Source organism: Podarcis melisellensis (genome assembly GCF_964234715.1).
Source record: "Podarcis melisellensis genome assembly, chromosome: 4".
NCBI classification, from domain to species: domain Eukaryota; kingdom Metazoa; phylum Chordata; class Lepidosauria; order Squamata; family Lacertidae; genus Podarcis; species Podarcis melisellensis.
This window is the reverse complement of record NC_138531.1, coordinates 104825710-104849335: the sequence shown is the minus strand read 5'-3', so window position 1 is coordinate 104849335 and position 23626 is coordinate 104825710. Positions and strand designations below refer to the sequence as shown.

The 23626-nt window shown below is 45.2% G+C and overlaps 2 protein-coding genes across 2 annotated transcripts in view; one reads left to right on the top strand and one right to left on the bottom strand.

Moving 5' to 3' along the window:
* Positions 1 to 23626, top strand: part of LOC309369076 (uncharacterized protein) — a 205244-nt gene that overhangs the window by 69849 nt on the left and 111769 nt on the right. The window lies entirely within an intron of this gene.
* Positions 1720 to 12937, bottom strand: LOC309369149 (uncharacterized protein). The gene is made up of 5 exons (XM_081909878.1): positions 12317 to 12937; positions 12035 to 12116; positions 11669 to 11751; positions 8450 to 8576; positions 1720 to 2933 (listed from the first exon to the last, which is right to left on the bottom strand). Exons 1-5 carry the CDS (start codon positions 12716 to 12718, stop codon positions 1849 to 1851), a joined length of 1779 nt encoding a protein of 592 aa, XP_081766004.1. The 5' UTR covers positions 12719 to 12937; the 3' UTR covers positions 1720 to 1848.

Here is a 23626-nt window from a genome sequence, read left to right as displayed (position 1 = left end):
GGAGTCTCCTTCTTTGGAGGTCTTGAAGCAGAGGCTTGGCAACCATATGTCAGGAGTGCTCTGATGGTGTTTCCTGCTCGGCAGGGGGTTGGACTCGATGGCCCTTGTGGTCTCTTCCAATTCTATGATTCTATGATTCTAAAAAGGGGAGGAGAGATTTCTCTGGCTTGACTTGTTTTTGAGAAAGCCATGCTTTCATCCTGTATGTTTCTGTTATGAAATCTTCAGATGGAGGGCACATAAATATTAAAAATGATAATAAATAAGGATATTGACAAGCTGAAACATGTGCAAAGGAAGGCAATTTATGTAATTATTTAATTTGTATACCACCCAAAACAGTGGTGCCAACTTGAATAAAATATGGGTGGGGGGCCAGGTAAGGCCCTCCTTGCACAATCAATCGCATGATGCATAAAGGGCATTGGAATGGCAATGCGTACCAACTGGGGGGGTGCCCCCCTCAAATATACTATTGGGGGCAAAACCCCCTCAGCCTCTAAAAGTTGACTACTGTTCCCACATGTCGTAGGACGGTTACAACATAAAAAGACAACATAAAAACACAAAATATACATCTGTAACCCCCCTCACTACCACATTTTAAAAGGGCATTAGATGTCAATTAGGCAAAGGCCTGGTTAACAAGGTGTGGATTTGCCTGGATCCTAAAGCTGTATAATGGTTTTTCCGATCGTTGCATGAATTCTCTGATGGGAAGTGAGAAAAGACCTCTGACTGAAGCTCTTTCCACATTCTGCTTACGGATAGGGTTTCTCCCCTGTATGAATTCTCTGATGCTTAGTGAGAGAGGAGCTCTCTCTGAAGCTCTTTCCACATTCCACACACTGATAGGGTTTCTCCCCTGTATGAATTCTTTGATGGGAAGTGAGATGGGAGCTCCTACTGAAGCTCTTTCCACATTCCACACACTGATAGGGTTTCTCCCCTGTATGAATTCTCTGATGGGAAGTGAGACTGTAGCCCTCACTAAAGCTCTTTCCACATTCAAAGCACTGATAGGATTTCTCTCCTGTATGAATTTTCTGATGCTTAGTGAGATCAGAGCTCTCCCTGAAGCTCTTTCCACATTCCACACACTGATAGGGTTTCTCCCCTGTATGAATTCTTTGATGGGAAGTAAGATAGGACCTCCTACTGAAGCTCTTTCCACATTCAACACACTGATAGGGTTTCTCTCCTGTATGAATTTTTTGATGGGAAGTGAGACGGGAGCCCATACTGAAGCTCTTTCCACATTCCACACACTGATAGGGTTTCTCTCCTGTATGAATTCTTCGATGGGAAGTGAGAGAGGAGCTCTCCCTGAAGCTCTTTCCACATTCCATACACTGATAGGGTTTCTCCCCTGTATGAATTCTCTGATGCTTAGTGAGATCTGAGCTCTTTATGAAGCTCTTTCCACATTCGACACACTGATAGGGTTTCTCTCCTGTGTGAATTTTTCGATGGGAAGTGAGAGAGAAGGTCTGACTGAAGCTCTTTCCACATTCAACACACTGGTAGGGTTTCTCTCCTGTATGAATTCTTCGATGGGAGGTGAGACGGAAGCCCAGGCTGAAGCTCTTTCCACATTCCACACACTGGTAGGGTTTCTCTGCTGTATGAATTCTTCGATGGGAAGTGAGAGAGGAGCTTTCCCTGAAGCTCTTTCCACATTCCACACACTGATAGGGTTTCTCCCCTGTATGAATTTTCTGATGCTTAGTGAGATCTGAGCTCTTTCTGAAACTCTTTCCACATTCAACACACTGATGGGGTTTCTCTCCTGTATGAATTTTTCGATGGGAAGTGAGAGAGGAGCTCTGACTGAAGCTCTTTCCACATTCAACACACTGGTAGGGTTTCTCCCCTGTATGAATTTTTCGATGGGAAGTGAGAGGAGCTCTGACTGAAGCTCTTTCCACATTCAACACACTGGTAGGGTTTCTCCCCTGTATGAATTCTCTGATGCTTAGTGAGAGAGTAGCTCTGACTGAAGCTCTTTCCACATTCCACACACTGATGGGGTTTCTCCCCTGTATGAATTCTCTGATGCTTAGTGAGAGAGGAGCTCTGACTGAAGCTCTTTCCACATTCAACACACTGGTAGGGTTTCTCCCCTGTATGAATTTTTCGATGGAAAGTGAGAATGGAGCTCTTCCTGAAGCACTTTCCACATTCAACACACTGGTAGGGTTTCTCTCCTGTATGAATTCTTCGATGGGAAGTGAGAATGGAGCTCTTCCTGAAGCACTTTCCACATTCAAAGCACGGATAGGGTTTCTCCCCTTCATGAACTTTCTGATGGGAAGTGAGATTGGAGTTCTGACTGAAGCTCTTTCCACATTCCACGCACTGATATGGTTTCTCCCCTGTATGAATTCTCTGATGGGAAGTGAGATGGGAACTCTGACTGAAGTTCTTTCCACATTCCACACACTGATATGGTTTCTCCCCTGTATGAATTCTCTGATGGGAAGTGAGACTATAGCTCATACTAAAGCTCTTTCCGCATTCCACACACTGATAGGGTTTCTCTCCTGTATGAATTCTCTGATGGTTAGTGAGATGGGAACTCTGACTGAAACTCTTTCCACATTCCATGCACTGATAGGGTTTCTGCCCGGTATGGATTTTCTGATGGGAAGTGAGATGGCTTCTCTGACTGAAGGTCTTTCCACATTCCACGCACTGATAGAGTTTCTCCCCTGTATGAATTTTCTGATGCTTAGTGAGATTGGAGTTCTGACTAAAGCTCTTTCCACATTCCACGCACTGATAGGGTTTCTTTCCAATGAGAATTCTTTGTTGGGAAGTGGAATGGGAGCTCTGACTGCAGCTCGCTCCATACTCCAAAATTTTGTGTGGCTTCTCCTCTCTGGGGATTTTGTCATGTTCATCCTTGTTCTTGTTTTCCATTTCATCAAAATCTGCAATGGGGAGAAAAAGGGATTAGAGCCTCAGGCAAAAATCAAGAAGAACTGAAGGGAGTTTGGTCTTTGTTCATTGCCCTTGTTGGTTGTCATTAACCAACATTTTTATTAATATATTCTGATGGATTGTTGAATGCTGATTTGCTTGATATACAGTAGTGGCCAAAACTGTGGAAGCCTTTTGGGGGAAAGTGTATTTCAGATATTTGATGGCTCGTAACACGACTTCTTTTAGAGTAATACCACAAAATTATGTATCAATGTAAAGATAATTTAATGAAGAATGCAATTATCTGTATTCTCAAAAGTCATAGTGGAATAACCAGAAAAAGGAAGCACAACTTGCTTAGCTTGACGTTTGTTAGTGTGTTATGTTATATTGTGGAAAGTTGATATAAAATTTACAGATTGTATATTATTAATAGTGAATTACATGAAAATGATGTATAGATGGTATATCACACCAGTGAAAATGGCAAAGATGTTTAAGAACGAAAATGCTGGAGATGCTGGAGATGTAAAGAAAAGGAAGGAGCATTTTATCATATATGGTGGGAATGCAAATGCATTAAAAAATATTGGGAAATGATATATAATGAACTGAAAATAATGTTTAAAATGAACTTTAGTAAACATCCTAAAGCCTTTCTGTTAGGTATCTCAAATCAAGAGCTGCCAAAAGAAAAATGGACATTATTTATGTATACTATAACAGCGTCAAGAATCTTGACTGCACAAAATTGGAAGGCGAAATACCATCAAAAGAACAATGGTAAGAAAAACTGATGAATTATGCAGAATTGGCTAAGCTAACAGAGAAACTACAAGAGAAGGACAAAAAGGATTTTTAAAGTTTGGGAACCATTTACAGGTTATTTGCAGAAACAGCAACTGGCAGGGTCTGAATAAACTTTATTATAGTAACAGAAAAATTAGAGAAATGATAGGGGAATTTACTTTTATCTAAAGCAGGACACAATAAAAATAAATAACTCAGTAGAAGGGGAGTTGAGGGAAGTCCGGAGGACAGGAGGGAGAACAATGGTATATAACATGATGATTGAGATATTTTTATTTGTTATAAAATTCAATAAATATTCATTTTAAAAAAAGAAAAAAGAAGAAGATTGAGGAAAACTTAATCAAAGCTGGCCTTTCTATATTTGTGAAGAGGTATAAGGAGAGTCCCATGGACTGTAAGAAGATCCAACCTCTCCATTCCGAAGGAAATCAGCCCTGAGTTCTCACTGGGAGGACAGATCCTGAAGCTGAGGCTCCAATACTTAGGCCACCTCATGAGAAGAGAAGACTCCCTGGAAAAGACCCTGATGTTGGGAAAGATGGAGGGCACAAGGAGAAGGGGACAACAGAGGATGAGATGGTGGGACAGTATTCCTAAGGCCACAAACATTAGTTTGACCAAACTGCGGGAGGCAGTGGAAGACAGGAGTGCCTGGCGTGCTCTGGTCCAGGGGGTCAGGAAGAGTCGGACACGACTAAACGACTAAAGAACAACATAAGGAGACTCAGTCAGTACAAAATCAGACTGGTAAAGGCAGGAAAAGGTCACAACAGCAAGTGATGATCGAAGAATGAAGAGACTGTGCCTATGTGACAGAAGAAAATCATCTGGGTGTTTACAAGATGACATGGGGCAATGAAAGGTGAAGTTGAGTGCAAGGACTGGTCAAAATGCTAGAATTCCAAGGGAAAAGACATTATCTCTCAAGCCAAGGTGGAAAAGATTAAACTGGGCTAAAACCCATGGTAACTGGACAGCGGAACAATGGGACAGTGTTATCTGGAGCGATGAGACCCCAATCTCCTTGCTTGGTAGTGAGGGCATGAAATAGGCGAGGAGAATGGGAGATTTACATCCTACTTGCATTACACCGACTGTGAAACACCCAGACAGTGTGATGATCTGGGGTTGTAGGACAGCAAAAGGTGGGGGCAGAATTTGTGTCATTAATGGGAACGTCAATGCGCCCAAATAGATAAATCAAATACTTGAGCCTGAACTGAAGCGTTCTGAATGTGAAATCCTATTCCACTGCTGGAATGGCCTGGGAATAGCCCAAGCGAAAATCTTAGGAGCCGACTAAAGAAACTTGTTAGTCAGAAGCAACACAGCAATAAAGCCCAATTAACAGAGGCAATAATTCCATCTGGGTTTCACATTATCACAGCTGCAGAACTAAAAAACTTGCTTCACTCCATGAGTTGTAAGGCCAGAATTAAAGCTAAAGGTTACCGAAGTCAGTATTAATTGACATGGTGAGAATTTCTGTATATCTCCTTTTTTCTATGTGTTTCACATTTCTTTTTAATGACTGCTGTTCTAATAAATACTCCTTCATAAAAGTTATTTCATTGCAATTTCCATTAAATTATCTTTCCTACGGTATCACTCCCCCCAAAATTGGTGTTATGAGCCATCAAACTTTGGAAACACACTTTTAAATAAGTTTCCATGATTTTAGCCACTAGTATAAGTTGTTCATTTAAAGTTAATGTACTTTTTATATGGGATCAGATTGTTGTTATTAATGTTTCATGTTTATACATGTGTTGGTTGGGTGCAACCCAATCAGATGGTCCAGGGATAAATAAAAATTATTACTATTACTATTATTATTATCGTAGGGATCAGATGGGATTACCATGAGGAATTATAAAATATACATCAAGCCATCGTGTCCATGATGATAGCATTGTGTTGACTGGGTTTGATATATTGACGATAATTTCTGATTAAATCCCATAAGATTCTACATTTGTGCCCTTTTCATGCCCTTTCGCCTCTGCTGCCCATTTCTCCCTGCTCTTCACGAATCACGTACACACTTAGACAGGCAGGCGTCCTGGGTCATCAAAGACTGGGCAGTTTCGTCTTTGTAGTTTTCTTTTTTTAAAAAAAACTTCTTTTTATTCATTTTCTATAACCAAACAACAGCAAAGAAAGAAAAAGAAAAATAGCCAACACATACTAAAAAAAGGGGGGGGGGAGAAAAGAAAACATCAACCAAATCAAAACACCTAAACCAACCAAAAAACAAACATTAATTAACAATAAATAACGTTTGACTTCCCTCCATCTCGGTTTGGGTTATGTGAATATTAAATCCATTCTGCAGTTTTTCATTTTTTAGCGTAAACACATCGCAAGGGTTATATTAAACCTACTGTGATTTTTATATCTCTAGAATTTGTTTCCATATATGTTATGAATTTAGACCAATTGTCGATAAACCTTGTACCTTTTTGCTGTCTAATGTTCTGCGTCATTTTTGCCAGATCCATATACTCAAATAATTTAATTTGCCAATCTTTAACGGTCGGGGTATTTGGGGTTTTCCAATTTTGTGCTAACAGAATCCTGGCAGCTACAGTTGCATATTGAAACATTATATAATCTTCTTTCTTAATCTCCTCTCTGATCATTCCCAGAAGGAAGGCTTCGGGCTTTTTGACAAAGGTGTATTTAAGCATTTTCTTTAGTTCGTTGTAGATGGAATCCCAAATTTTTTAACTTCTGCACATTTCCACCACATGTGGTAGAAGCTTCCCTCTTTAGATTTACACTTCCAACACCTTTTGTCGCCAGTCTTATACATTTTTTGCAATTTCACAGGGGTGATGTACCAACGATACATCATCTTTTCCATATTTTCTCTGAGGGCAGTACATGCTGTAAATTTCATTCCTTTATTCCACAACTTTGTCCATTTTTCAAAATCCAAATTATATCCAATGTCTGTTGCCCATTTTACCATAACCTCCTTAACCTCTTCGTCCTTGGGGTCCCACTCTAATAGCTGATTATACATTTTAGATAGCAGTTTAGTTTTACTTTCTATTATCTCTACCTGGAACTTTGATTTTTTCTCATTCATTCCAATCTTTTTATCTTCCTTCCATAAGGCATTAATTTGATGATACTGCAGCCAACCTGTTAATTTGCTTTTTAACTCTTCATAAGATCTAATTTTCCATCCTCTTTGCGATCTTTCCAGGAGGTCTTCATAGGTCAATCTCTCACCTTCCATATTTGTTGTTTTTTTTTGGTAGTTAATATGTCGATAGGGGATAGCCACCAGGGTTGTATTTTTCCCCAGTAGTTTTTTATTCTTTTCCCACGCTTCTAACAATGTTCCTCTGATAATAGGTAATCTTAGGATGTTAATCTTAGGGCCAGGAAACAGGTTTCACATGAAGGTGATAATGGTCCTCCTGGCCATCCTCCTTATCATATGTATATTGCTTGTTTATTACCTCCGGGGTTGCCAGATGCTCTTCTTGATAGTTCTGTTCTTTGTTTACACTGTGCTTAATTAGTTTTAGTAGTTTAACTTTCTCCCCACGTGGGTTTGTTGAAATGCTCAGAAGAAATCTGATTGGTTCTTACGAACACTATGTAAAAAGTTCTTTTGTGAATAAAACGGCCTGGGCCAGCGGCTGCGGAGATCGGACGGACAAGCACAGAGAGACACGATTATACGCACCCTTCCCAGAGTCTTGCTTGTTCAAGCCTCTGTGTGTATTCTTATTAATCAGAGTTCAATCCTTCCTTTACTTTGCGGACGCAACAATTATCACTGATTCTACTACCTGAGTACAGATAGGTAGCCGTGTTGGTCTGCCATAGTCAAAACAAAAAAATTCCTTCCAGTAGCACCTTAAAGACCAACTAAGTCAGTTCTTGGTATGAGCTTTCGTGTGCATGCACACTTCTTCAGATACACACTATCTGAAGAAGTGTGCATGCACACGAAAGCTCATACCAAGAACTGACTTAGTTGGTCTTTAAGGTGCTACTGGAAGGATTTTTTTTGTTTCTACTACCTGAGGTTCAATCAGCCTGGCTTTTCTCTGGGACAGATTTTGTTTGGCCCAGTCATGGCATCCCCTCCATCGCCAATGTCAGGCGTCTCTTTGGTCAATCCAAGACTGACAGCAGCAAAAACAAAAACAGAAAGAGCCAGTGTGGTGCAGTGGTTAAGAGCGGTAGTCTCGTAATCTGGTGAACCGGGTTCGCGTCTCCGCTCCTCCACCTGCAGCTGCTGGGTGACCTTGGGCCAGTCACACTTCTTAAAGTCTCTCAGCCCCACTCACCTCACAGAGTGTTTGTTGTGGGGGAGGAAGGGAAAGGAGAACGTTAGCCGCTTTGAGACTCCTTAGGGTAGTGATAAAGCGGGATATCAAATCCAAACTACTCTTCTTCTTCAGAAAACCTGACAGAAGCTACTTATATGTCCTAACAACTCTAAAGCTGGCATTTCAGATGACCGGGCAGTTCAGACAAGCCCAACCGTGGTATAAAAAAGCAGAACTGGAGGAAGATGGTTCACAGAAAAAACTGCAATTTGCTGTTCAAGGTTTACTGTGGGGGTGTTAGGTTCCCAGGTGTTGTAGGGGGCGCTGTTGAGCTCTGTGGAAATGTATGAGGTTTGTTACATAGAGGTATTTTTTGAATTTCCAGGCAGATAGGACGATCCCACAGGGAGCCTTACCAAGAGAGGCCACGATCCCACGATTCTCCTCCATGACGTCCTTATGCAGAGCTCTCTGGTCAGGATCCAGCAACGCCCACTCCTCGTCCGTGAAACGAATAGAGACGTCTTCAAAGCACACTGGACCCTAAAAGAAAAAGGGAAATGTCCTCCTCTGAGAACGCAGAAATATGATCTGCTTCACAATGCTCTGTTATAACAGATTGAGGTTGAATCCTGACAAGACAGAAAGTACTCTTTTGGGGGACAGAGGGTGGGCAGGTGTGGGGGACTCCCTGGTCCTGAATGGGGTAACTGTGCCCCTGAAGGACCAGGTGCGCAGCCTGGGAGTCATTTTGGACTCACAGCTGTCCATGGAGGCACAGGTCAAATCTGTGTCCAGGGCAGCTGTTTACCAGCTCCATCTGGTACGCAGGCTAAGACCCTACCTCCCCGCGGACTGTCTCGCCAGAGTGGTGCATGCTCTGGTTATCTCCCGCTTGGACTACTGCAATGCGCTCTACGTGGGGCTACCTTTGAAGGTGACCCGGAAACTACAACTAATCCAGAATGCGGCAGCTAGACTGGTGACTGGGAGCAGTCATTTTTTTGTAAATAGGTGGTTCTCCAGTTGGTGTTTTTCTTTTTTTCCCCTTTCTTTTTTTAAAAAGAATATTTATTAACATTTCCAAAATAGTACAAAAACAAAAAAAAAAAAATAACAAAAATACAAAAATACATAATTAAAAACAATTAAAAACAGATACAATTTCCATTACTTATTTTCTATTAACTTGTTTCCCAGACCTCCTCTCACCTCCCCTTTTTGTATTCCAGTTCAAATTATTAGCTCAGCAAATCCTTATTGTAACTTATTACAACTTATTATAACTTATTATTCCAGTTATTATTCCAGTTGGTGTTTTTCAAGTCATTCTGCCTACGCAAGAATTCCAGTTTCCCCGATGGAAGGATCCACTTTCTCCTCTCCTCGTGTGATGTTCTGGGGAGGTTCCCTTCCAATGCCCTAGAGCCAAATTCAAGGGGTTCATGGGGGCATGGAGAGGGGGAGGAGTGGGGGGCAGGCCCCATTTTGCAGCGGATGGGGCTGGCTAGGTGAATCCTGGCCACTATTTGTACTTGTCTGTCCGCTGCTTAGAAGCCTATTTTAGCATTCATTGATGAATATAGAAATACAATAAGCCTAGTCTGGATGGCCATCTTTCTTGGGTGATCCAGCTGAGACTCCGGCAATGCAGGGGGTGGGACTTGATGACCCTTGGGGTCCCCTTCAACTCTAGGATTCCATGAAAACTGCAACTACAGGTGAATCCTACTGGCGACATTCAGAAGGCTGGTGTAAAGGTGGTGTTTCCCCTTCGCTGTAACACTCTGGCACAGTCAGCGTGGTACTTAGAGTCTTTATTACACATATACAAGAAACAGCTACAGTTCAGAATTAGGCATCCAAACCTGTTCAGCGAGCGGCTTACTGCAATTCCCGCGCAAGATGTCTTTGATCCTTACGTTTCATTTCCCTTCTTGTCTGTGCTGATTTGAAAGCCCCCTCCCTTCCGGAGTCTCAGCTTCCTCCCTGAGCCTCTGGGTGGTTGAGGGGCTCTTCAGCAGCCCTGAGCCCCGGCTCTCCCTGACCGGTCTCTGGCCCCTGTTCTGCCTCTTCTGTCCATTGCTCCTCAGAATCCTCCCTGACAGCTGGCGCCACAGAGTTATTGTTGTGACATGGGGTTTGTGATTTCAGCTCTCTTGACATAATATGCTGGAGACAGTTCTCTAGTAACACTTCTTTATTAAAGCAACAAGACTGGGGCCTGAGGAGGGGAGAGCTACATTTATAGGGACAGGGAACAAGCTAGAAAGGATACATTTTGGAGGGAACAATCTCAGGCAATCACAGTCCTGCCTTTTGGAGGAAACCAATAAGACAGAGGATCCAAATACAGCAGCTTAAATGAACCAATAGTAGCTGTACCCTCTGGAACCAAAAGGCAGTTACTTTACCCTAATGCAATACAGACAATAATAATACAGATATAAAATCCTTTGACTCAATACACAACAGTTATCTGGGCAGGAAATCCCACAGTTCACAGCTGGAGTTTCAGGCTTAATGAGAAGAGCAGCTCATTCCCTGAGGGTTTGTCAGTTTGCATTTCTTAGTGCAGAAAGTATGGATCTGATATTGTCTATTCTATTCTAATTAGTTCAAGAAGGTTCCGGAAGCTTCTCTGTGTAAAAGAAACAAGCAGAAGGTTCCTGATGTTTGGGTTATTCCTTCAGAGAAGCTGAGTACAGCTGGGTTAAAGGGGTTCTGTCATCTCTTCTGTCAAGGTCATGCAGACTATAAGAAGAGGCCAGAAGGAGACTGGGTTCCCCCCCCCCTCTCTCTTCCCTCTGGTGTTCTGTACATAGTATGCTGAGTGATAAGGTTTAGACTTATTATAAGTTAAGTTTAAGTCTGCTGCAACTGGATTTCTTATGGAGAGGGCCAATCCTGTACATTTTGGATTTGTGACCAGTACCCTCATTTGCTTTCAGTAGCAGTTAAAGCTCTGCCGGATGAAATACAATTGCCTCTGGCCTATTTTTGGGAATCCTGCAACATGTTTAGGTCTTACTCTGCTAACTATACATTGGACTTCTGCTCTGGATCAATACTGAGTAGAATTTTATGACAGTGTCTTCCACCATAAAATCATTTGCTGAGAGTGAAGTCCCCCGACTCCCCACAGCTTTCCAAGTCCCCTCCTCTCTGGGATTTCTGGCATATGATTGAACAGTGTGCCAGTGTGCAGCCTGCCTTTGCTCCTCCATTGTCAGACATCTCCTGGCTAAGAGAGACAAGCAGGGAGGGGGGGCTTCTGGCAGAAGGAGAGGGAGCCCCCGGTGGCTCCTCCTTCTCCTGACTCACCTCAGCCTCTCATCCTCCCTCCTCCCACTCGCCTCCTCTTCTGCCTCCGATTCTGGACTGCATTCTGCCACAGAGTCTCCCAGCTCACTAAGCCCTGTTGCTCCTTCAGCTTCTGACACCTCCTCTTCCCAGGCTTCTCCCTCTTCTCCATCTGACCGCCCATCCTTCCTCCACCTCCACTCCGTGGGGTCTGAGATGTCTTCCCTTCCTGGTTCCCCGGCTGCTTCCTCCCACCATTCCTCTGTGCCCAACCAGTCCATGACATTGCTCCATCCCTCAGCCTCTGTCCCCACAAGGCAGCTTCCCCTGACCTGATCTGGTTCCACAGCCGCTGTTCCCCTTCTGCCCCCATGAAAAGGCGGATCAGGAGGTCTTGCCGGCATCATTCTGTCACCTGCAAGAGAAAAAAGGTAAGCAGGATGCCAGGAGTGCCTGCTTCTCTCACAGGTGAAACAGGGCATCTCTATCTACAGATGGGCCTTTCAGAAAGCCTTACCTGCTGAGTGCAGTTAGATGTTTGTGCCCATTTTAGTTGTGCAGAAATACATCTCTCCTCCTCTGGACCCTTGTTCCCAACTCCCCCTCCCCCCCAAAAAAGCTTGATGAAAAGAATCCATAGATTAGTTGGGAAAGCAACAGAATGAGACCAAACAGAGAAAAGCCACCTTCCTCCTTACCCAGTGGCCTCTCTCTGGTGTCCAACGGAGGCCTCTCTGCCTCACAGGAATCCAGGTCCATTTCTGCAAAACAATCCCTTTTCTGAAAGAGCAACAAGGATTAAAAACAGAAAGGGGAGAAATATTAGAAAGAGAATGACAAAGACAAAAACATTCAGGGTGTTGGATCTCATTCCATGGATACTTTCCCAGAAAAAGGATGGGTCATCACTAAAGCATTATGGGATGTTCTCCATCCTGTTTGGAGCCCCTTGAGAGTATCCAGAGCAAAGTCTCTCTCACCTGCTTTCTCTCCTCCGCCTGACTCAGGAGGAAACCTTCGGCCAGGGCCACCACCTGGGAACTGGTCTCCGCTCCGCATTCCCTCACCCAGCTCTCCATCTCCGGGGGAAGGACAGCCAGGAACTGCTCCAAGATCACCAGGTCCAGCATCTCAGCTTTCGTGTGCCTTTCTGGCTTCAGCCATTGGTGGCAAAAGCGGTAGAGTCGGCTGCAAACCTCTCGGGGTCCTTTGGCCTCCTGGAAACAGAACTGCCTCACCTGCTGGCTCTGCCCCTCTGAGCGGAGGGTGTCCTCCTCACCCAGGATCTTCTGCCCAGAGTTTTCCCAGAATCCCCCACTGCTCCCGGTTTGGATGACATGGCCTCTTCTTGCTGCAGGGCCAGCTGAGTCTCGCTCATCCATTTGTGCTCTCTGGAAGTCTCTAAGAGATGGGAAGGAACCCTTTGGTCTTCTGCCAAGTTCTGTCTTAATGAGAAGCTCTTGCCAATCCTACAAAGCAAATGCTTTGTTACGTAAAAGTTTTTATTAGTAGTAGTAAATATTTTTATTTTTTGTATAGTTTGTATAGTTTTGTTCTTTAGGTGAGAGGGTCAGGGCTGTCTGGGAGTCGGCCCCATTCAACAGAATGGCAGGGGGAAGCACTGGGACACCCGATCACAGTGATCACAGGTAGGAGGAGGAGTTACACTATGACCAGACCATGTCATTGTTTGAGGACTATCCTTCCCTCCGGGTCTGGTCTTGACCGGGTGGATACTGGAATCAGCAAGGGAGACCCACGTGACCTGAAGGGGCTGCTGTGCAATGCCAGGTCAAGGATTCATAAGACCACGACTTGGATGGAGGACTTGACCTGGCATGTTTACCTCTAGTGACGTGGGTGATCTGACACGAAGTGAAACCGAAACAAAAGAAGTGTCATGGTCGGATCACTTCCTGGTGCAACTGGACCTCTCCGCAGCCCTTTCCCTCTGCAGGGAGGAGGGACCAATTCGGATGGCCCACCCCTGGTACTTAATGGATCCAAATGGTTTCCAGAAAGGAGGAGGGGATGTTTTATCCCATGTTGATGGCCTTTCAGCTGATTTCCATGTGGCCCCTGGAATGTGGAGTTAACCCAGGCTATCGATGGCCTGGTTCAAAATCAACCTCTCCGATTGCATGGAGCCTGGACATCCCCGTGCTTTTCCCCAGATCTTAGGGGGGTGAAACAATTACTGAGATGGCTAGAGTGTCGGTGGCAGAAAACACACTCTGAATCTGACCTGATATGGGTTAGAGCTCAACGTCGAGCCTACCAGTTGACGATGGCTGTCTAAACTGCCTCTATTGCATCTGCAGAAAGCACACCAGGAGACTCTTTCAGGTGGTTCACAATTTAGTGGAACCACCTGCGTCATTGGGGCCTCAAAAGGACCCTGAGATCTCCTGCAATGATTTGGCAAAGTTTTTTGCAGTTAAAGTCACTCAGATTTGGAAAGCGGTAGACTCCACCACGGGAGCAGGGCCAGGGTGGGAGAGTGCTAGAGTCCCGTCTAGTCAGGTTGCCTCCAAGGATGTGGACAGGCTGCTTGGATAAGTGAAACTGACCACCTGCCTCCTTGCTCATCAACATGAATCGGGAAGGGATGGGTGATGGGCTCTGTGGGGTGGTGAATGCTTCCCTCTGTGAGGGAGCCTTCCCAGACCCGATGAAAGAGGCAGCTATTAAACCGCTTCTTAAAAAAAAATCTTTGGACCAGGCCAATATAGCCAGCTATCGCCCAGTCTCACATTTCCCATTCTTGGGCAAGGTGATTGAGCGAGTGGTTGCTGAACAACTCCAGGCATGCCTGGAAGAAGCGGACCATTTGGATCCCTTCCAGTTGGGATTCACCATGGGACTGAAATTCCCTTGGTCGCGCTGGTTCATGATTTCCAGCGGGCTAAGGTGAGAGCTGCTTCCTAGTTCTGCTTGATCTCTCAGCGGTCTTTGATACCATCGACCATGATATCCTTCGAGAGGGGCTGGGAGCTGGGGGCACTGTCATACAGTGGTTCCGCTCCTTCCTCCTGGGCCATGTCCAGAAAGTGGTGATGGGGAATGAGTGTTCAGACCCTTGGGCTCTTACTTGTGGGGTGCTTCAGGGTTCTGTCCTCTCCCCCTTGCTTTTTAACATATATATGAAGCCACTGGGAGGGATCATCAGGAGGTTTGGGCTGGGTGTTCATCAGTATGCAGATGACACCCAGTTCTACCTCTCTTTTAAATCAGAAGATGTGAAGGCGGTGAAGGTCCTGTGCGAGTGCCTGGAGGCGGTTGGTTGGTGGATGGATGGACAGGGGCTAAGAGATTGAGATTGAATCCTGACAAGACAGAAGTACTGTTTCTGGAGGACAGGAGGCGGGCAGGTGTGGAGGATTCCCTGGTCCTGAATGGGGTAACTGTGCCCCTGATGGACCAGGTGCGCAGCCTTGGAGTCATTTGGACTCACAGCTGTCCATGAATGTGCAGGTCAATTTTGTGTTCAGGGTAGCCGTCTACCAGCTCCATCTGGTACGTAGGCTGAGACCCTATCTGCCTGCGGACTGTCTCCAGAGTGGTGCATGCTCTGCTTATCTCCCACTTGGACTACTGCCATGCACTCTACGTGGGGCTACCTTTGAAGGTGATCCAGAAACTACAACTACCGTAATCCAGAATGCGGCAGCAAGACTGGTGACTGGGAGCGGCCGCCAAGACAACATAACACCAGTCCTGAAAGACCTATATTGACTCCCATTACGTTTCTGAGCACAATTCAAAGTGTTGGTGCTGACCTTGAAAGCCCTAAATGGCCTCAGCCCAGTAGACCTGAAGTAGCATCTCCACCCCCCATCGTTCAGCCTGGACACTGAGGTCCAGTACCAAGGGCCTTCTGGCCATTCCCTCATTGCGGGAAAAGAGGTTACAGGGAACGAGGCAGATGTCCTTCTCGGTAGTGGCACCCGCCCTGTGGAACTCTCTACCATCAGATGTTAAAGAGATAAACAACTATCTGATGTTTAGAAGACATCTGAAGGCAGCCCTGTTTAGGGAAGTTTTAAATGTTTGATGTTTCATATTGTTTTTAGTACTCTATTGGGAGACACCCAGAGTGGGTGGAGTATTTTTTTATTTATTATTATTATTATTATTATTATTATTATTACCAGGGCTGGACTGCACCACAGCCCAAACCATGAAGTATCTGGAGGAGAAGGAGGAGAAGGAGAAGACAAAGAAAGCAGACTCCTGGGGTGGGGTCTCTTTTCCTTTGCTCCAAGGGCCAGGTATGTATCTGGCCAACTCCCTGAGGGCCAAGTGGACGGGGCCAAAGACATCTCCCTTGAAACTCAGAGTAAAGGATGGGTAGTTTGATGATGATGATGATGATTCTCTTAGAGAGCTTATCACACGCACAGCCATTGATGCCCAGGTCCCTGGAGGCTCAGTGAGGAGCAGCGCCCATTTCTAGCACCAATCCCTTTGGGAGAGAGAGGATGGGGTCCTGGGATGCCCTGCTCTGGGTGCGAGGGGATTGCTGCCGTGGCCTCCGTGGGGAGCTGCCCTGGGAGACACTGGGAAACTGGTCCCCAATGCAGCAGCCAGACTCTGGGCTGAGGTCCCTCTCCTTATTTATTCCTGGCCTTCCTCTCCCACCTTTTTTTGGGGGGGGGGGCTAGTCCACCTCCTCGTCCAGCTTTGGAAAACCATTTGCAGATGTTCCCTCTGTTCTGCAATGCCGCTGAGAGACGTCACACAGAGGTAAAGTCCCAGGGACTCCTTTGTTTGAAGAAGGAGATTTCGTGGGAGTCATTGTTTTTCTGAAGGGGGGGGGCGGAAGGCCAACTGAGTTTGGAATCCTCTGCTCTGCAGGAAGGAGGGAGAGCGTGGCAGACCTGGCCCCTCCCTGGCAGGACCCTCTCCCCCCTGACTTGGGGTCCCCCCCCCCGCAGGAGCAGATCAGGCCCCCCAGGCCTCCTCCCCTGCTGCAGCCCTGGGACCCCCACCAGATCCCAGAGAGAGAGAGGGGAGACTCACCGGATCCCAGAGAGAGAGAGCGAGGCAGCCCTTCCAGCAGAGACATCGAAGCAGGGAAGGACTGGGGAGGGAGGGGGCTTGGCTCTGGAGGACCTGCCCCCCTTGCTTCCTGTCCTCTCTAGGAAGGCAGCTCGGTTCCCTTTAACCCTTGCAAGGCCATTCCCCCCCCAGCTCTTCCCTTCCTCCCTTTGCACATCCTGACCGACCCGCTGCGCCCCTGAACAGATCCCGGCTCGCCAAGGGTCTCTCTAATCCATGGCTGCAGCGCAAAAGAGGGGGGGGGAGTGGAGGGCTTGGCCAAAGAGGGGAGCAATTGGGGCGGAGTGGGGAGCCTGTGCAACTCCCCCCCCTCCACTTTCCCTCCTGGCTGGGCTTGTGCTAGACCAGAGCAGCTTCTCCTGGGGGGCCACACCCCTCTCCCTCCCCCCACCCATAAATTGACATATTCATGGCACCGTTTTAAAGCCGATTTTGCGGGGGGGGGGCGCCTATGCCCCTGGGGGGGACTTCCTCGCCCCCCCCCCGCTAGATACGGCCCTGATCCCAGGGTCATCCAGTCCAACCCCCAGCAAGGCAGGAATCTCAGCTGAAGCATCCATGGCAGATGCCCCTCCGATCTGTGCTTGGAAACCTCCCAGGAAGGAGAGTCCCCCACCTCCCAAGGGAGACCTTTCCCCTGCCCAGCTGCTCTTAGGTGTCCCTCAAGGCAGCGGGTCCTGAGTTCGAGCCCTGCTGAAACAATCGCACTGGCTGCCAAGGAGGAACCCAGCGAAGTTCATAATAACTGTTAATAATAATAATAATTTATTTAATAATAGTAATAATTTATTTAATAATAATAATAATAATAATGTTGCGGCAAAATCTGGGTGCGAGGCTGCTCTGCCTCCCAGCTCGTTGGTCTAAGTCCGTGGGTCCCTGCGGAGGAAAATGAGCTCAGCCGGAGACAGGAGCAAACTGCAGAAGATCCAAGTTTATTGCGCAACAGGTTCAAGGCGAGATTGAACAGCGAGAAAGGGGTGACATAAACTTTTGAAACTTCCCTCCATGTCCCAGAATACAGTGCAAAACACGTCATGAATACATTAAAGAGAGGTTGGGTTACACAGATTACATCACGAATACATTAGGAAGAGGTTCGGTTACACAGGATTCACATATGGAGGAGGGAGGGGGAATATGCAGAGCTGGAGATATGCGCAGATAAGCACATCCTGAGTACGGGTGATGAGAAGACAATGGTCCATGTACTGGCATTGCCCGGAGGAAAGGCTTGGCAGAGTGATTTGACAGGATTAGGGCCTTGACACCTTGCTTGAGGGATTATGGAGGACAGGGGAGGTGTCATGGAGTCCTAGAGAAATAGAGCAAATTGGCACGTTGATTTTCTATGAATTTTATAGATTTTAGTCTCTTTTGACATTGACAATTGGAAATAAATTGATATATTGTAGCAAAGAAGAAGGTGAAGAAGACATGCCCCCCCTTCGGTATCAATAATAATAATTTATTATTTATACCCCGCCCATCTGGCTGGGTTTCCCCAGCCACTCTGGGCGGATTACAACCAAATATTAAAAACACATTGAAACCTCAGTCATTAAAAACTTCCCTTACCAAGACTGCCTTCAATTGTCTTCTAAACATCAGATAGTTGTTTATCTCTTCAACATCTGATGGGAGGGTGTTCCACAGCACGGGTGCCACTACCGAGAAGGCCCTCTGCCTGGTTCCCTGTAACTTGGCTTCTCGCAGTGCAGAACCGCCAGAAGGCCCTCAGTGCTGGACCTCAGTGTCCAAGCAGAATGATGGGGGAAGGGGTGGAGACGCTCCTTCAGGTATACTGGACTAAAGCAGTTTAGGGCTTTCAAGGTCAGCACCAACACTTTGAATAGTACTCAGAAACGTAATGGGAACCAATGTAGGTCTTTCAAGACTGGTGTTATGTGGTCTCGGCGGCCGCTCCCAGTCAGCAATCTGGCTCCCGTGTTCTGGATTAGTTGTGGTTTCCGGGTCACCTTCAAAGGTAGCCCTGTCCACCCCGTAAAACAGTACTTCTGTCTTGTCAGGAATCAACCTCAGTCCGTTAGCTGCCATCCATCCTCCAACCACCTCCAGACACTCACACAGGACCTTCACCGCCTTCACTGGTTCTGATTTGAAAGAGAGGTAGAGCTGGGTATCATCCACATACTGATGAACACCAAGCCCCAACCCCCTGATGATCTCTCCCAGCAGCTGCATGTAAATGTTGAAAAGCATTGGGGAGAGGACGGAACCCTGAGGCACCCCACAAGTGAGAGCCCAGGGGTCTGAACACTCATCCCCCCCCCAACACTTTCTGGTGATAGTCCAGGAGGTAGTAGCGGAACCACTATATAACACTGCCCCCAGCTCCCAGTCCCTCTAGACCAGAGGTCAGCGAACTTTTTCAGCAGGGGGCTGGTCCACTGTTCTTCAGACCTTGTGGGGGGAGCAGACTATATTTGCGGGGGTGGACAACGAATTCCTATGCCCCACAAATAACCCAGAGATGCATTTTAAATAAAAGCACACATTTTTCTCATGTAAAAACACACTGATTCCTGGGCTGTCAGCGGGCCGGATTTAGAAGGCAATTGGGTCGGATCCAGACCCTGGGCCTTAGTTTGCCTTCCCATGATCTAGCCGGTCCAGAAGGATGTTATGGTCGATGGTATCAAAAGCCACTGAGAGATCCAGCAGAACTAGGAAACAGCTCTCACCTTTGTCCCGCTGGAGATCATCAACCAGCGCGACCAAGGCAGTTTCAGTCCCATGATGAGGCCTGAATCCCGACTGGAAGGGATCCAAATGGTCCGCTTCTTCCAGGCGTGCCTGGAGTTGTTCGGCAACCGCTTGCTCTATCACCTTGCCCAAGAATGAAAGATTTGAGAGTGGGCGATAGTTGGCCATCGTGGCCGCATCTAAAGATGGTTTTTTAAGAAGTGGTTTGATAACCGCCTTTTTCTGGGAAGGCTCCCTCACAGAGAGAGGCATTCACCACCCCACCACCACCCATCGCCCAGCCCTTCCTGGCTTGCTTTTATCTGTCAAGATGGACCTTGTGTGTGCTGCGCCACAGGACTCTGTGCAGATAAAATGGCGTCCAGCACGATTCCTTGCTGCGGCACTGGACGTCCGTGCCGATCGAAAACTTCTTCCAGCTCCCTTAGCTCTCTTACTTAAGGCTTTAGCAGAGTTCACGCAGAGTTTACATAATTACCAACATAACCAAAATCATAAACGATAAGCAAAACACATCCAAAGGTACACAACCAAATGGAAAAGAATTTCCACATAAATCATAAGATCAAAAATTCGAAATACAACATTAATATCAATAACAATTGAAAATGACGCAGAATTCCATAAAGAGGAAACAACAAAATGAGAAGAAGGAAAAAATTTGGAAACAAATGAAAGAAGGAGAGAAGAAACTGAGATCCAAACCCATGTCCCAGGAGATTTTAAGAGAAATAAAGTATTACCAGGCCCAATATATGGAACTGATGAACCAAGAAATAGAATGGAAAATAAAACAAATGAGGCAAAAGACTTTTGAGTCAGCAGATAAATGTGGGAAACTGCTGTCATGGCAATTGAAAAAGAGACAAAAGCTGAATACGGTGACATCCCTCGAGGTAGATGGAAAATCTATCAATAAACCAAATGAGATTAGTAATTGCTTCCAAAGTTTTTTCAAGAAACTGTATGCACAAGGGCCAAAAAACGAACAAGAGATACAAGAATTTATTAAAAAATATGGACTGTCAAAGATTTCGGGAAAAAACAAAAGGATCTTAAATGAGAAAATTACAGACCAAGAAATAGAAGGTGCCATTCAGGATATGCAACTGGGAAAGTCACCAGGACCAGACGGGCTGACCGCGAGATACTACAAAGCACTGAAGGAATGGTTAATACAACCATGGAAAGAAGTTTGTAACCAAATCTTGGAGGGGAAAAAGGTTCCCGAATCGTGGAAAGAAGCATTCATCTCACTTATACCGAAGACAGAAACTGAGAAACATAATGTTAAGAACTACTGCCCTATATCACTTTTAAATGTGGATTATAAAATTTTTGCAGACATTTTAGCAAAAAGATTTAAGAAAGTGCTGTTAGAGGAGATTCATAAGGACCAAACAGGCTTTCTCCCAGGGAGACATATGTCAGACAATGTGAGGAACATTATAGACATTTTGGAACTGTTGGAGACTGACATAAATAGAAAAGCAGTTTTGATTTTTGTGGATGCGGAGAAAGCCTTTGACAATATTTGTTGGAGCTTTATGAAGAGGAATCTCCAGGGGATGGGGGTAGGTCAAAACTTTGAAAACGGTATAGGTGCAATATATTCTGAGCAAAAAGCCAAATTAATTGTGAATGGTATGGTTATGGACGAGATCCCAATAGAAAAAGGGACACGACAGGGATGCCCAATATCCCCTCTATTGTTTATATCGGTCCTGGAGGTATTGCTGAATATGATTAGAAGGGACCAGCTGGTAGAAGGAATACAGCTTGGAGCTAAACATTACAAGTTAAGAGCATTTGCAGATGACCTAGTTTTAACTTTGCAACAGCCAGAAGCCAGTACAAAAAGAGTTTTAGAACTTATTGAAATATTTGGTCAAGTGGCAGGTTTTAAACTAAATAAACAGAAGACAAAGGTGCTGGGGAAAAACTTGACGATGGGGGAAAAAGATAGTTTCCAAAGGGAAACCGGTTTGGAAATAACAAAAAAAGTGAAATATCTGGGGGTGAATTTAACATCTAAGAATGTGAATTTATTTAAAGACAATTATGAGAAATGTTGGTTGGAAGTGAAGAAAGATCTTGACATATGGTCTAGGCTGAGACTCTCCTTGTTAGGCCGAATTGCCGTTATTAAGATGAATGTACTGCCGAGATTGTTGTTTTTGTTTCAGACATTGCAAATTTTGGATAAGATGGACTGTTTCAAGAAGTGGCAGAAAGATATATCCAATTTTGTCTGGCAGGGCAAAAAGCCCAGAATAAAATTTAAGATTTTGACCGATGTAAAGGATAGAGGGGGCTTTGCCCTGCCGGACTTAAGACTCTATTATGAGGCAGCAGCCTTTTGCTGGTTGAAACAATGGCTACTTCTTGAGGATACAGATATCTTAGATCTGGAAGGACATGATAACAACTTCGGCTGGCATGCATATTTATGGTATGACAAGGTAAAGATTCACAGAGGCTTTAAAAACCATATTGTCAGAAAAGCACTGTACAATGTATGGAACCGCTACAAAGATCTGTTGGAAAACAAAACCCCCAGGTGGTTGTCACCCCTGGAAGCCAAGGCGGTAAAAAAACTTAATATGAACTCAGATTGGCCAAAATATTGTGAAATTATAGAATACGATGGTGAAAAGCTCAAATTACAGAGCTTTGAGAAATTAAAACCTAAAGTTCGAGACTGGTTACATTATTATCAGATTAATGAGATGTTCAAGCAGGACAGGAAACTAGGATTTCAGAAGGAGAGGTCAAAGTTAGAAACAGAATTATTGGAGCCCAATACTAAGAACTTGTCCAGAATGTATAACTTGCTGCTGAAATGGAACATGCAGGATGAAACGGTAAAATCAGCAATGATTAAGTGGGCACAAGACATCGGCCATGATATTATGTTTGCAGACTGGGAACGGTTATGGACCACAGGCATTAAATTCACGGCATGTAGTGCCTTAAAAGAGAACATAATGAAAATGATCTATAGGTGGTACATGACCCCAGTCAAGCTTGCAAAAATATATCATCTGCCCAACAATAATTGCTGGAAATGTAATGAATGTGAAGGAACTTTTTACCATCTTTGGTGGACCTGCCCAAAAATTAAGGCCTACTGGGAAATGATCTATAATGAAATTAAGAAAGTCCTTAAGTGGACATTTGCAAAGAAACTGGAGGCTTTTCTTTTGGGCATGGTCGGCCAAATGATCCCAAAGAAAGACAGAACTTTTTTTATGTATGCAACCACGGCAGCAAGAATCCTACTAGCAAAGTATTGGAAGACTCAAGAATTGCCTACTCTGGAAGAATGGCAGACCAAGGTGATCGAGTTTATGGGAATGGCGGAGATGACCGGCAGAATCCGTGACCAGAGGAGAGAGATGGTGGAAGAGGACTGGAAAAAATTTAAAGTTTATCTTAAGAACTGTTGCAAAATTTCGGAATGTTAAGATGTCAAGGGGTATGAAACAGAGAATTACAGCTGTTAAAGTTTTAAACTTAAAAAAATTTAAAGAAAGTTAAGTATAAAATTGAACGAAGAATTGCTAAAAATTGTTCCTTTAAAAACAAGGGTGCAGTGAAGGGGAGGTTTGGGGAAGTCGTTTGTATGTCTGTATGTTTGTATGTTTGTGTTTTATTATGTTGTAAAAATCAATAAAAATCATTTAAAAAAAAGAAAAGAAAATGACACAGATAAAAACCCAAAACCATTTGAAGAAGGAGGCCTATCTGCCCAGCAGTAGCAGCAGTATTATTATTATTATTATTATTATTATTATTATTATTATTATTAATACATACCCCGGGCATCTGGCTGGTTTTTCCCAAGCCACTCTGGGCGGCTTCCAACAAAATATTAAAATACAATAGTCCATAAAATATTAAAAGCTTCTCTAAGCATAACAACCATCCATTTTTAGTCCATTGAGTTAGAAATTCAGCATTTCTGGAAGGGGAAATGGCATACTATTGAATGTTTGCCTAGCAACATGCTTAAGAAAGTTTTGGTTATTCATGACGAGAAGAGGATTTATTTATTTTGAGCTTCTCTTGGTTCCTCCTTGGCAGCCAGTGCCATTGTTTCTACAGGGCTGGAACTCAGGACCCGCTGCCTTGAGGGACACCTAAGAGCAGTTGGGCAGGGGAAAGGTCTCCCTTGGGAGGTGGGGGACTCTCCTTCCTGGGAGGTTTCCAAGCACAGATCGGAGGGCCATCTGCCCTGGATGCTTGAGCTGAGATTCCTGCATTGCTGGGGGTTGGACTAGATGACCCTGGGATCAGGGCCGTATCTAGGGGGGGGGGCGAGGAAGTCCCCCCCCCAGGGGCATAGGCGCCCCCCCCGCCAAAACGGCTTTAAAACGGTGCCATGAATATGTCAATTTATGGGTGGGGGGAGGGAGAGGGGGGTGGCCCCCCAGGAGAAGCTGCTCTGGTCTAGCCAGGGGGGAAAGTGGAGGGGGGGAGGCAGTTGCACAGGCTCCACA

What these genes read in the sequence shown, in the direction of transcription:
- LOC309369149 (XM_081909878.1), bottom strand. Translation starts at nt 12,718, where the DNA reads ATGGATGAGCGAGACTCAGCTGGCCCTGCAGCAAGAAGAGGCCATGTC. An exon ending in CACCAGAGAGAGGCCACTGG is followed by an intron (nt 11,752 to 12,034) that starts GTAAGGAGGAAG and finishes TTTCTCTTGCAG; the next exon opens with GTGACAGAATGATGCCGGCA. An exon ending in TGGGATCGTGGCCTCTCTTG is followed by an intron (nt 2,934 to 8,449) that starts GTAAGGCTCCCT and finishes TCCCCATTGCAG; the next exon opens with ATTTTGATGAAATGGAAAAC.